This window comes from Acanthaster planci, linkage group LG01 (genome assembly GCF_054643075.1).
Source record: "Acanthaster planci isolate LZ-2023a linkage group LG01, COTS_SCS, whole genome shotgun sequence".
Classification (NCBI taxonomy): domain Eukaryota; kingdom Metazoa; phylum Echinodermata; class Asteroidea; order Valvatida; family Acanthasteridae; genus Acanthaster; species Acanthaster planci.
This window is the reverse complement of record NC_141777.1, coordinates 25,084,490-25,099,926: the sequence shown is the minus strand read 5'-3', so window position 1 is coordinate 25,099,926 and position 15,437 is coordinate 25,084,490. Positions and strand designations below refer to the sequence as shown.

The 15,437-nt window shown below is 39.8% G+C and overlaps 1 protein-coding gene across 1 annotated transcript; it reads right to left on the bottom strand.

Moving 5' to 3' along the window:
* Positions 1-895: 895 nt before the first annotated feature.
* LOC110988971 (uncharacterized) lies at positions 896-15,162 on the bottom strand. Its single transcript, XM_022252998.2, has 11 exons — positions 15,052-15,162; positions 12,533-12,570; positions 11,674-11,810; positions 10,647-10,697; positions 9,884-10,047; positions 7,313-7,427; positions 6,098-6,151; positions 5,168-5,388; positions 4,787-4,861; positions 4,137-4,242; positions 896-2,841 (listed from the first exon to the last, which is right to left on the bottom strand). Exons 1-11 carry the CDS (start codon positions 15,133-15,135, stop codon positions 2,795-2,797), a joined length of 1,092 nt encoding a protein of 363 aa, XP_022108690.2. The 5' UTR covers positions 15,136-15,162; the 3' UTR covers positions 896-2,794.
* Between the last annotated feature and the right edge of the window lie 275 nt (positions 15,163-15,437).

Genomic DNA, 15,437 nt, shown 5'->3' with positions numbered 1-15,437 from the left:
GTATAATCTGAGTTGATTATCCAAACCTCTCGGGTACAAACTACAAAAATAACAATTCAACTGGAGCACTGACGGCTGTTGAGGCTTTATAACCCGTAGGCATCTTCTCGATACACATTTAAGTTTGGAGGGGAAAAAACATCAAAATATTGACTTACCTATAATGATTTTTTAAGCTGCTGGAACTGAAAGGCTCCACTATTCCAGAGATTCTCCAATTACGTCCAAAGGGAGTTCAAAGCTTGATGCAACTTCCTGGAAAGGAGGTTCTCCATCTTGCTTGATGACCTTTGGTATATTTTTGTGACACCGTCAGCAAACAGTGTCATGAATACATGTAGCATCACACTGCCTCAGAAGCCCATGACCAACTGCAACACTGAAACAGCCACTGCATTCTTTTTCCCCTACGACGTCTGCCCTCAACCACCCACGCATTTCCCCAAAACTTTCAGAAAGCTGCATTGTGAAAATTAGCTCCATATTGAAGACCAATTTGCCTCATGTTCTTCATTCTAAGTAGCAAGGTTAGCACAAAACACAAGCTGAGACTCTATATTTACTGTTCATATTATTACTATGAACAGTAGCCATGAAAACAGTAAATTATTTAGGCCTGGACTGGATTTTGCAAATTCAATACAATTCTTGTTTGTTTTTTAGTCGGGTGTGAGGGAGGAAAGGGGCCAGCTGATGGGTGGAGGAAAAAACTTGAAAGCAGAAATTGAAAGAAGTTAAAAACAAACTCTAAAACATTTACACTTTCCACTGAAAAATTGATCTTTGATGTTCTATAAGTTTTGTACACTGCTCTGGGTGGATGAAAACGAACATTACAATATTATGGCTCACTCAAAACAATGGCTGAAAGTGACAAAGAAGGCACTACTACCAATTTATACTTTGATTTCCAAATCATTCTGATTTATTTACTCATAAACCTCTACAAAATACAGCAAACATCAAATCAGTCATATATGTACTGTTAACCCTTTGAGCGGTGGGCACTGGGGAGGGCAAGGTGGTGGCTGCCCCCAATGGAAAGAAAAAGGAAAGGAAAAATTTAAAGAAAGGCCAATTTGCTTTCCTTCCACTGTTAATGATTTGTCAGTGTACTGGCGCTGAGTGCCTCCTCCAGGAGTAAATCCAGGTGCACCTGCGGGTACCAAGGGTGCAATCTTTTGCTTCAAGAGGGTACTACCTGGAGTTGCTATTTTATGTAACTAAACTGAAACAATTTGATTTTAGGAAGTGTAATTTTTGGAGCCTACAAAATAAACAAAAGTAGAGGTAGCTTGCATTTACGATCAATGAAAGGCTTAAAGTATAAACTGCATCAAGTAAATGGAATTAGAAATGAAGTAAAAATAGGAAAAATGTGTTTAGATGATGATTTAAAATCTTCCAAAGGATAATTCAGTTATGCGCAATTCAAAAAACATATTTGGTAAAGGTTAAAAAATTGGGAAAAGAAAAATTTCAACATTCAATTCAAGCGTTCCTAAAAGACTTATTGTGCACAATAACATTTACTAAAAATGTGGCAGTTTACATATAAAACAACTCCCTGACTGGCCAGTCATGTAATAATGAACAAGGAAGTCGCAAAACTGAGTGTCTGAATAAGGCCAAGAAACTGTCAGGTGCTGAAGTCATCTCATGTGTCTCTTGAGTGTTCAGGATGATATTCGGATGTCTGCAGGAGGTAAGATAGGCATACCTAATTTATGATATTATTGTAGTATGAATTTGTATAGGCTATGATGCAGCTGAACTCTTTCTCTGAAAACTCAGCTGCCCATAGTGTGCTATATATATAGTGTGCTATATATATCAGAGCGTAATGTATATAAAAATAGATCAAATTTGGTTCCTCTAATCAGTATATATCAACAATTTCCTTTGGAACTGATTGATGTTAATACACATACATGTATACGGTTACAATCATGAAAACAATCAACAGAAACAGTCATAAAATTATAGATACATAATTTAAGGAATACTCATGTACACTGTATGTGTACTGATCAAAAAATTGAGGCCACGAACAGTACACATTATGAGTCACATGTGGTATGGTACATGTGTATAACACACACAGTGCACTACACTCAACACATGACAAAACCATGCATGTGTATGATAGTAATTAAAATATTAAATATGCACCATCTCAGTTTCTGTTCAGAAACACCGAAGCATAGAGTGAGCATAGAGTACTTTTCCATAATGCCTGCAGCATGAGAATAAAACCAACTACATGCACTGTCATTTTCAATTTCACCAATTTTTACCAAGGCAGCTTGGAGGAAATTGGCGATGGCACAGTTCTGGATGTGCAAATTTGGACTATTTAAACCGAGACAGATTGGCCTGAATGAGCAAAAACAAGAGAAGAGTGGAAATTGAGGTTGCCTGATGTACGCACATGTACCAGGTACACCATAATCCAGGTAGTATTGTGATCCGCTCCGGATCACTGAGAATTGGCACAGTCGAGGTTCAGGTGACATGAAATTGAACCAGGAACCCAATAATCATGATCTTGTTTATATACAGCAGGTAGGCCTAGTGGATATAACTATGGCTTCAGATATGCAGACTATTCTTTACCACACATGAAAAATTGGCTCTCCAATTTAAAGCTCAATAAAGACAAAAGAGGATGTAACATATGAAGTGAACCACCAATTTGGAAACATAACGCTACAGAATCCGAAGTGATATTTTCCAAATAAGATTTAGTGAAAACAGAGTTGTTTCAAAAGTCAAATCAGATCTAGAGGTATCCTCAATGTAGAGTTGTTTGGTATTCTGGAGGTAAGCAATCCAAGAGTCCTACCAAAGAAAAACAAAATGGGGATAGGATTCAAGCATAACACAGCATCATTCGAATTCAAATGACCCAGACGTGTCTCTAACTAGTGTCATATTATGAATATAACCCTACAGTTGCATAGCTTAAATGTAGCATCAGTGTTGCATTTCAGACATCACAAGACCAGAAACATGACCAGTCACAAGACCAGAAACATGACCAGTCACAAGACCAGAAATATTACCAGTCACAAGACCAGAAACATGACCAGTCACAAGACCAGAAACATGACCAGTCACAAGACCAGACACACCACCAGTCAAAAGACCAGATGCATGGCCAGCCACGACAAAACACATAACCATCCACAAGACCAGAAAAATGACCAGTCACAAGACCAGACACATGACCAGTCGCAAGACCAGTCGCAAGACCAGACACATGACGAGACACTTGATTAGTCACAAGACAAGGCACAAGACCAGCCACAAGAGCAGACAGAAGACCAGCAGCCAATTTCATGAAACTTTATGCAACGGCATTATGTCACTTATGGCACAACTGATTGCATATGTTGCACAAATTATGAAGAGTGATTTCATGAAACATACATACTGCATAAGTCTGCGAATCAGGGAACAAATTACGGCATAATTTATGCAGTCTTTTTAGGTGGCGTGAGTTGAATTGAACAAAGCTAAAACGAACTAGCTCATCGTGTTCGGTTAAGACTCATCATTGCTGAACTTAACAAGGCTTATACAAGAAATGTACAACTTTGAATTTCAAGGTAATGAAAAAGTTGTTTGGATGTGAGAGAACTGCGAGATTTTCTGTCTGTTTCAACAAAGAAAAGATAAAAACTTTTTCGTAATGGTGGGCGCAGGTAATTCGACAACTGATTGATGACTGTTGTTATACTGGAAAGGAGCAGCCATCGTAAAAGCTGTTACCGTTCACATCCAAGAAATTTAATATTATTAAAATGTGGCGCAGCTGAGCAACTTTATATGAAATTGAACCTGACTATATTGTTTCTTGCTATGGCAGAAATTGATGACACAAGTCTTACGCATGGTTAAACATTATGGCATGTTTCTTGAAATCGCACAATAACAGTCACAAGACTAGTCATAAGTAACAGGCCTAAGGTGAATGATGAAGAAAGGCTTTTGTTGCGATTCACTTGAATAGCATTTGACTCTTGTTCAAACTTGAGGTCTTGTCTGGGTCTTGTGATGGTTTTGTGGGATCTTGTGATGGTATTAAAGGGTCTCAACCACAATACTGTGTAGCATTCTTTAGACTGGCTCACCTTTACTTTTTAACCATTCCCGGTTAAACAATCTCCCATAATATCGTTGCCCAGTGTCACATAAACAGGTGGCAATGATGTGCCCCGGCCCCATCTTTTTAGCAGCCTACAAGGAAACGGAAGGAGGATAGCAAAGCAAGTCAAGGGGCCTGTTTGTTTCACACAGATCTGAATCTCCATCAGTGATCCCAATGCTGGTTCGCTGTATCCATTGGACAGGTTTTGGTGTCAGCAAACCAATGGATTACTGAGTGAGATTTGGATCGGTGTGACAAACAAACCCCGGATTACATGTATCTGTAGCAAAGAGAATTTCATGTATGCTCTGGTAAGTTCTCAAGGAGGATGAAGTTTATCTTTTGTTTATGGTTAATCTGATGGGGTTATAAAGCGTGGAGAATTTCATCAGTACAGAACAATGTAGCTGATCACCAGGCCTAAATGTCACACAGTGCACATTGTTTGCAAACTGGTACTCTGCTCATAAGTGCATGAATTTGCTGAAAACTATTTTTGTCTTCTAACTGGCCTTTTGTCATCAAGCAGTTTGAATTTGTCACTTAATTTTAGCTCGTTTGGAACCTCTTTGGCCTCATTGACAAGTTGGCGTCTAAGTGTTACAATTCAACATATTCAAAGGATATACATACCTCCACTGCTCCTGCCACGTTAATGCCTGAAGAGGCACCAACAAAGAAACCCTCCTCGTGCAAGAGACGAAAAGTCTGAAAATGAAATACACAATTTATATGAAGGTCATAGTATTTGAGTCCATCACAAGTCCTTCCACTAGTCCCTTAACAAGTCCCTTCACAAGGCCTGTCATTGGTAACAGGGTGAACAATGACAAAAGAATGCTTTTGTCACAGCTCATCTGAATGGCTTGTGATGGATTTGTGATGGACTTCCTGGGACAGCTTTTGCTTCTGGCGTCAAGGGGTTCAGAACTTGAAAAAAAACCAGCTTCCACTGCATCTGGACCTCGTCACCTAGTCAAGCATTTAAGAAGCCAATCTTCTGACGAAGCTCACCATGTAAACAGCATCCTTGTCATAGATGGCAAACGCGTCGTCCACAGGGGCTTCTTTGAAATTGTCGGTGACCCGACCCTGACCAATGCCCTCTGTAATAGATGAGCCTTCCGTCCTCTCTATTTTGTTATGCTTGATGTAGTTGTATAGAACACTACCCTGTGGATCGGCTAGGAAGACTCTGACATTGGGGTTCTTCTCCTTCAGGTATTTCCCCACACCTTTTAGCCAAGAAATAATACATCATTTGTAAATTCATATTTAAAAGAGCTTAGCCATTCCTATTGGTCAAGAGCCTGTCACCTGGCCACTCCCTTAAACAGTTGATAAAGCACTGGCCAGATGTGCACCACTTCACACAGTATGCATCACCTGCCCGCCACACCAAATTCCACATAAGGAGATTGTTTATGACTGCTCGTGAGAGGATCACACCATAGCATGGTTAGAAGGGCATTTTTTGAAGGATGAAGTAGAATTGTTGGAAATTTGTAATTTGTAATTTTTGTTTTTGACTCTCTGACTTCAAAGGGATTTATGAATAGAAAAAAAGTTTTAAACTAACCTAAAGACAGGTTATAGCACATACTTATTACCAGATGTAAGCCTTTAAGATCAAGTGTTTAGCTAACCATTAATTTTAAAAGATATCTGGTATGAATAGGTGAAAAAATAAACAAGTTTGACATACTGGACATTTGCTCTTTACGTCAATGAAATTAGTGAAATAGATGGAAGGTTCAGTTGGCCACAGTTAAACGTACATGCAATTAGGGCTGTCCAGCAGCTGAAAATTGCCAGTCTTGGCCAAATAATTGTTCTAAACTCAATAAGTGGAGAGGGCTGAAGCACATGGTTTAATAAAAGACGGCAATGGACATTGACAGTTCTCTTAAAGTTTGGTGGAATTCACTGAAAGGACACATTTACCTGCTAGCGTCCCTCCTGTGCCAGTGGCAAAGACCACCGCATCAATCTTGCCAGCTGCAATATGAAACGGGAGTGTGTGAAATTCTGCACAACCAAAATTCATGGGGCAGATTTCGGCAGTTGTCTCTTTGCTAGCGGTCAGCAAATATTGGTGCACTGCCTCTAATATCTGAATTCAGATAAATCTAAAAAACAAAAAACCCAGTCCCACAGCATCCACTCACCAAGTTCTTTTTGTCTCAGGTTTAATTTGACAAACAGGACAAACTGTACTGCCATTGCTCTGTTCATAGATAGAATCACTGCATGTTGCTGCAGTGGGGGAGTTGGTTGCAGCAGCGGGGGAGTTGGTTGCTGCAGTGGGGGAGTTGGTAGCAGCAGTGGGAAAGGTGGTTGCTGCAGTGGGGGAGTTGGTAGCAGCAGTGGGAAAGGTGGTTGCTGCAGTGGGGGAGTTGGTAGCAGCAGTGGGAAAGGTGGTTGCTGCAGTGGGGGAGTTGAGTTGGTTGTAGTGGTGGTTTGTCAAGATCAAAATTACATATTTTGAGAAATACCCATTTGAAGAAAATACTGTTGCAAGATCAATTCTTCCCATCTACTAATGTCAAAAACAAGGTTGAAAAGTATAACTGCCAAGCCCTCCATCTAAAACGAATGACACATGGTCTAATGGTATTAAAGGGTTAGTAACTCTCACTCAGAGCCTCAGAGGTTTGACTCTAAGCAACCGGTTACATGATGTGACTTTGGGCAAGTCACTTTACTGCGAAGGCAGGGACGTTATGGTATTTTATTTGCCATTTGTGCCTGAAAAGGCTGGACCAGAGATGCATGGGCTGTGAGCTATTTTCTTAGCAACAGAGGCTCCTTTAGTCGCAATTGAACTTTGTTGGTTCACAAATGACAAGGAAATAAAAGCGTCACGGTCATATCCCTACCAAAAAAGTGAACACTCCCAACCAAAGTGGCTCTTTTCAACCAACGAGGGGGGTGCTTTTGTTCGAGGCAGACACATATACAATGTACTCCCCAGGAAGCCGAGATGGCTTAAGGGATGTTTATGGGCCTTATGAATGGGGATACTACGGACGTACAGTGTACTGAGTCCATCGGTATTGTAATGCGTTCTATACATAAGCCACATTATAACCCGTCAGTCTGATCCTACAATGTCCTATGACATGTTCCAAAATGCCTTTGGCTGATCCTTCAAATCACCTGTTTGTTCCCATATCTCTGGCCCCGTGGTTTCATAGTGAGCCCTCAGATTGGCAGTGTTGTCGAACTGGTTGGTCCAGATAGCGTTCTCCAGGCTCTCTGCATATCTCTTGGCCTGCACAATGAAGACAACTTTTTTTTTCAAACATATGTCAATCAACACAATTACTTCTCAACAGCAATTTCCGCCAATCATAATGGTAGTAAAGGGAGGAGGAAATGAATGCTGGCTGTATCTGAGATAAGGAACTAGCAGTTCCTCTGTGGTTCTGTCAGTTACAGAATTAGAGACATGCTAGCAGTCCTGATGACCTCTGGTGGAGATACTTCAATACATGTACAAGTGCTTGAGAATGAGCCAAGGTGGAGTGCATGGAAGGTAGAATACTCATGGTGAATTGCAATTCTAGAAATTATGAGAATACTACCTGTCCAGATTCTGGATATTGTCCGTGTTCTCAAAAAAGGAAAAAAATCTCAAAATCTTGCCAACCAAACAATCCGAGATAATTGCATTTGAAAACGCCATACGCATTTTTCATCACTTTTACACGGATTGAGGAATTTTTAAAAATGAAATGCATGACTTGAAAAATGCCAGTCCATACCTAGTTGCAGAAATATTATTTTAATTAAAGAATAATTCATTTATAAAACTAATAAAAGCTTTTGCACTTCGTGAGGCCTTTACTTTTTCCTATTACACTGCACACACTTTGGTCACTTTGTAAAAAATATGCACTTGTGAAATATGTGACTTGTGAAATTGTTACATTTTGTTTCATTTCAAAATGCACACAGGTGTTCATCTACAACATCGTTAGCACACAGGTGTACGCACACAGACTCGTGCAGGGATTGTGTATGTTGTCTCTATTTTTTACCCTAACAATGTGACTTTTTGTTACTTGTGAAAACAGAGAGAAATACAGAGGCCAAGCTTTTTGTTAGTTGTTTGTTTACAGTTACGAGGAAAGCTACAGGTGGTGTTTGTGAACAAACACATAGCTCATCCCAAAATGTTTTCATTGTCTTTTGATGACTGTCAACGAGTATCATAAGTTTGCAATTAATAGGATTAAGAATAATTGCCAAAGTGGCATGTATAACTAAAAATAAATTATCACTGCAGTTGAATGTGTAGTGCATGAGATATGACGATTTGTGTTTTAAAATACAACTTGCAGTCAAACCAGAAGTAGAGGTCACATGAGGTCAAGATATTAATTTTCATCTATAACACGTCCCTGAGTATGTGCATACCTAATTTGAGTTAAATCGGTCAAATAGTTTACTAGTTACTACACTGTATAGAATGAACTTTTGAATTGTGGTCATGTGACCCCTGATAACGTAACGATTACAAGAAGTTTCACAGCACCTCTCTGATGATGGTTAATTACTATACCAAGTTTGAAATTGATCGGACTTAAAATAATTGCCTAAGTGCCGCTTAGAAAAAAACAGCGGAAAAAGAAAAAAAAGGAAAAAAAAACTTTAACGATTACAAAAGCTGTACCCAATTGAGATTAGGAACAGCTACCAAACAACAATTTGCTTTGAAACTCCGCTTATTTCAGGTGTGAGATTGACCAACGATAAAAGTAGCTGAAAAAAGCTGCAAAATGTGAAACTGTGAAAATCTCTTATACTTTTGTACACAGTCAGTAAGGAAAAAAGCTAAAACGCAAAACAAAAAAAGCTGAAATAAGCTAAAAAGCTGAGAAATCTCAACCCTGCAATTTGTTCTTTCCATCAAAGTAAGGAAAATAGTAGGAAAATCTCCATATCGAAAAATTATTGATTTTCTGGGTTTTTGTCACTTCATGAACACACCAAGGACACACACAGCTTCCCAAAACCTTTTCTTGCTACACCACATGTTGTGCAATTTTGCTCCTGCAAGCCTGACTGTGTTCAATTTGACACTCAGGTGACATCTTACACGGGCTTGGCCAAATTTACCCACCCTTCTGGCCAGCTACTTGGGAAAGCATCCTAAAATGCAATGAAAAAACGTAGCAGCTGAGTTGAACGATGTAAAGAAAAGTTAACACAACTATAAAAGTTCCGAAAAACTGTAGCATTTGTAGCAATCTAGCTCAAGTCAAGTACATGTAAGATGGTTCTGTAAAAGTTCTCAGTATGGATGTCCATTGCTTTTGACAACTGAAATGGATCTTGCAAATTTAATCGCTGCACGACCTCTTGGCCTGGTCAGGGCATCTTGAGTAATCCCACATTGTTCACATATTACAACATATAGACCTTTTTTCAGTGATGTCACGATTGTGTTGGACCTATGATGTGTTGTGATGGTAATCTACCTATTCAAGATAAACTAGTCAAGCATGCAGCGTTCGAACGTGATTGAAGCTGCCCATAGGAATATATGCGACCACCATGGCCAATGCTGTCCACATGTGGTGGTATTGTTTACATTTAGTCATGTGGGTGAAAAAGGTCTATTGCCCATGATGTTTGACCCACTCTCATGTAGTGATTGCTATACAAGCGCTGGACTATTAGAGCTATGAATGACCTAAGTTCGGGTCTCCTTGCAAAAACTACCTGATGATTATAATTGTCTGGATCAGTGAAGGGTACCGCTGGCACTGGGTAGACGGTGGCTCCCAGGACTCTCAGAAGATCGATCTTCTCTTGGGACTGGGTGTCGGGCATGAAGATAACACACTTGAAGCCCATGGCGTTGCATATGTGAGCCAGACCAATGCCTGAATGGTTCAAGAGAAAGAACGCCCACAGGTGAGAGCTTCAGGAGAATAGCAGGAATAAGTCAGGTGAGTATCCCCATACCAGGAGGGAGAGAAAAGTGACCACTCCAGACGATAGGTAAGCTAGGAATGGCTGGTTATGAAGAGGCTGAAGGGAATGCAATAGGACAATGTCTGACGCGCTAAGAAGGGGAAAACTTGAGATCAGTCAGAAATTCAGTAAGTAAGTATTCTGAGGAGTCAGGAAAAAACACAGATAATTCAAAACCACAGAATACTCTGTAGGTGGTAATAGGTAAAATTTTTGCCATCAAAGGTACCCCAAAAATAACAAAAACAAAAGAATGTTTGTGGATGACTGTTCATCTCACATGTTCCTCTCAAAATGCAGCATCATGACTGATATATTTGCACATATCAAATGCTAGAGGCAAAAATTTGAACAAAGGGTGCCACCTACAGAGCACATTTGGAAGTGGGTTACACCGTATATATTGCCTTTTGTTAATATCCTCAGCTAACGATAAATCACAGCACCGTCGACTGGACGGAAAAGGAAACTGTGAATTCTCATCTCAGAACACCAAATTCATGATTACCTGTGTTTCCTGCGGTACCTTCCACCACCGTACCGCCTGGCTTGAGCTGGCCTGAAAGGAATGGAAACAAACATGGTGGATGATGATAACAGATTACAACAAACACAAGAATACAAGCCTTCTGGAGTAAGCTGTGCATTGCCAAACCCACATGGGGATAGCACTGACGTCTAGCGACAATTTGAAGTGTTCTCCTCAAGGGTAGCTGCTGCAACGGAGATTCATGAATACAAAACTCCAAAATGCAACACTGTTTCTCAGTTTCACTTTGTGTTTCATGATTTCAAAGAGCTTTTGGCTGAATTTCTTGGTTTTCCTGCTCACGAGCTAAACTGTGATGTCATCTGATGAAGCAAACCTCAATATCATGTTGCTTTGTGTACACAAAAAATGTGTGCATTTTAAAACATTTTTGCATTGTTTTTAATTATTTTAACCTTTATGGGTAATTCGGTTGCAGTGTTATTTCTGCAAAGAAACCAATCTTTCCTCTCCTTTAATAGCGATGTACATTTGCAAAAACAGAGTGACAGATTTTCTACCAAAATTTGTACATTAAACCTATTTCAGACTTTTACAATTTCCCTAACTTCTAGGTTGTGTGAAATCTTTTCCTGAAACAGCAGAACTAGCGACTGAGGTACAACTACGATACATGCACTTGATGACAAAAACAAGAGCAACGTACAAGATAAGCTGAAGTGACTAATCCTTCAAGTCTATGACAAAGGGATGGAAAAATGAAGAGACATTCACTATTAAAACACCCAGTAAGAGGTTGCAAACACTGGCCATACATGCATTCAACTACATTGTGTTTGATTACTTGATCATAAGGCATGAGAGACCACTTGGCTTTTTGCATAAAGTGTTGAAAATAAAAAAAAAACCAAATGATTTAACTCCACAAGTTCACATTTCAAAGGACCAAAACTCTCAAATCCAAGAACATCCTATGAAATCACACCCTTGTTTTTTGGAGGCAAGCTATCACGCCCCTTCCCCAATGTTTGGACCACATACTCACCTCTCTCTAGTGCATCTTTGATAAGAAAGACAGCCGCCCTGTCCTTGACTGAGCCCCCTCCATTGGACGATTCCACCTTCACTGTGATATCACATCCTGTTTCTTCACTTAGCTTCTCAAGACGGATGAGCGGTGTTCTGGGAGAATTCCAGAAAGAAGTTAACGAGGGAAAGGTGTCAGGTGAGGACACAATGCACACCATTCATTCCCATACTGTTTGTTCAAAGTCACCATTTCTCTTGTCTGCTTAAACGTTTTTTCCTTTTAAGGATTACCTGTGATTACATGTAAATATCGAATGTTTTTTGGAAAGTGGGCACAAACTTGCACAGTGTTATAATCATAATTGCCAGCAAGACTGGATGGTGTGTGGTTGTCTTTTGATGCATTTCACAGCAGAAGTCACAAAAAGATTCTATCATTGTTTACCCTTTTACTTGTAACCAGTCTTATGAAAGAATCTCCAATGGGACTGGATGACATGTACATGTACACTTACAATATTGAACTAGCAGTTCAACAGATATAACGTTTTAATGGAGAATCCTGTATTTCATGACCATGCACCATACAGTATGTTGAGTGTGTTTCCCAGAGCCTTTTGGGAACTAAATCCACAAGACGACTCAAGTACAAGTGATGTAATTTTTGAACTCAATCACTCAAGGAATCTACAGTTCAAATCAGTTTGCCAATTGATAGGACAAAGCCACAGTACTTGGAATCAACGAGGGTACATGTACATGACATTCCATTTGGTCAATGCAGTTTTAGCAACTCATGTACATTGTAGCATATATACATGTAAGTTTTGTGTGCCTCAGTAATATAAAATTGAAAAGAAACAGAAGTATCGTACTTGCCGACCATGCCGACAAATCCGCCTCGAATACTGTCCTGTAAGAAGACAGAAATATGAGAATAAATGTCTGTGTGCCTACTTTTGCATTGCAGACACTCTGCTTGCCTTCTGCACAATGTTGACAAACAATAAAATGTCTACTGCACTAGTCAAATTGCTTATTAAACATGCTCACTCCACTCAAGGAGTTCTAACCAGTAATGAATTACTTGTACTGTTTCCACGCTTGTATCCATGAAAATACATGTAGGTACTTGTCGTACTCATATGAAAAAACTCCATGAACCATGGGAGTGCCCTTGACTAAATCACTGCGTGCAAGTGACAATTACATGTACTTGATGCACAATTTCCATAATAATGTGTTTGACCATAATTTCACTCATCTCCTGAATCACTCACCCATGCACAAATGAGTACAATTACTGTACATGCACATGTATGTACATGTACATGTATATTATGCCATGGTGAGAAAAAGTTCTGAACTTCCTGGTTGATGCCAGCATCAGAAATGAGGCAAAGCATGCACTTCATTACACTTCACTTTATGTGATCAGTCCCAAACACAAACAATCATGAAAAAGAAAGATTTATACTAAATGAAAGTTCTTGACCAGTCTGTGTATACAATGTTTCACTCAAATCAGAGTTTGTTGACATTTGAAATTGCAAAGAAACATACTAGAAATCAGTCTAGGACAGGCATGAGGTGTGTATAACCAAAGACCTCATCGTTGTTTTCAAGCACTTTTGCAAGATCTCGTTTGTTTGCTTTCAACAAAGAACATGTTCGCCCTTATGTAAAGTATTTGTTATAGTACACTCATAGTCTTGAAAATGTAGTCATAATCCTACCCAGGCAAAACGTTCCACAAACAGAGAGACAGGGAGAAGTACTCTGCCGTATTGGATGTATATTTACACTTGGTCATGTACCGATATAGAAATGTACATATACAAGCATTATCAATGAAATTCCTGAGATGTGTGTATCATTATGCATACGTCCAAACACACTTGGGCATGTCAATTTTAAATTAGTCCAATCATTAATAGTCAAGACGGTATAATGAATAGGTAGACTACCTCCTTGGAATAGGAAGCTCACCTAAAAGAGAAATGAAGTTATGATGCAACTTTTATGATGCAGACAATCTCAAACGACCACCCACTCACGTCATTTTGAATGAGTTTACAAAAATCAGTGCATGTGAGAAAAGGACCGCTCTGTATAAAAAATGATGGCTTTAAACAGATGTACGTGTACATGGATGGGTTTCTTTGCATGAGTTTTGAGCTGCAGAGATTTCTTCATTGAAGCATCTGTTCCAAAATAAAACAAATAACACCTTGGAAACCTTTTGATCCTCTCCCGAAAAAACAGGTACATCATGAAAGATGCACACTTGTGCTATCCTGAGCCAAATAACTTTGTCATAAAAATTCTCAAAAAAAAAGTTCCCCTATACATGTACTAACAAGTATGCTCTATGCGACGAACGAAGGAAGCCCTTCGTTCGTCGGAAGTCAGGGCACCCGACAGGTGCCGTGATGCATAATTCATGTTGTCACAGTATTGCTCAGTAATAAGTTGCGCGCACTTGGCTAGTGTACAGTCCGCCCACAGCACGTGTGTGGAGCATGATACAGTTATATGCATATCAATGTTATTCAAATTTAACTTCACCGGTTCCTTGTTTGTCAGTCATGCAAGGTATGATGGGGAACCAGTTTTTTTATGGAACGACGTATACCAGAGCACCTGTCGGGTGCCTTGAAATCCGACGCAAGAAGTGCTGCTTTCGTTTTTCAAAATGGTACCGTCCTTGGTCAGCACGTAAACAGGCTGTTTTTTTCAAGGTGCCATACATCAGAAAACATACGCTTTGGGAAAGCTTTAGGGTGCTCATATAAAAGTCCAAACTCTGACGCATACGCCAGTGTAAGTAAAATTGTCGAGTCATTCTCATTTCAGAAGATATTAGGATTCAAAGTTTGTGACAATCCTGCAGTTTGGATTTCATGCATTTAAGACATGCCTTGAAGTACATGTAGGGTTGTGGTGGCGACAGATGAGAGACAGATTGTAAAAGAGAGCCACTACAGTACAGCCCTATTTCTGTGGAGCTAATGTTCGCTGCCAACATGACCAACCTCCTTGCATTAAATCACAAATTTGTTCACTATAGCCTGGAAGCTAAAAATCTTCAAGCATTATGCCCGTTGGAACCTGTCATCACGTAATGGAAACAAACATTGCGTGCGTGCAGCCGAAGTATTTCTTGCATGTACATGTAATGACTCAGCATGTTTTCCACATCTGCACTGCAATCATGCCGTAGCCGCGTGATCATCCGATTGCAACAGCCGGCAGCTAAGAGTAAGAGGTCACTGTTCGCGACATGATATGCAATAGCCTCATCTCAGCAATAATCAGTAAAAAAAAAACGGCAGATGCGACATTTTTCTCCCACATATTCTCATTACTTCAGCTACCTGATGATCTTACTTACTTTCCAAACTGTTCGACGAAACGACTGCAGAACCGGTAACTCTCGGCAAGCGTTCACGACAAACTTTTTCCAGGGCGCTGCCATCTTGAACTTGAAGAACAGTCAACTGTAGGGGGCGCGGTACACAGTGGGCAGTCGGCCTCAGGGGTGCACCATTACAAAGAAATTCCCATAGACAGCAGTGATAAATCCCCATACTTCACAAATATTTTAAAAATACTCACAACTCTCACAGGTGTTCAGACTGCACAGAAAAATGATGTTCCACATGTCCCCTTTCATTTTCTTTTCAATTTTCGGGGGGTTGACAAATGAATTTTTGAGAAATTTTCACCAGAAGCAGACCACTCCTAGAATGAAGAAAATGTCCCTGTCCAGGAAAGTAG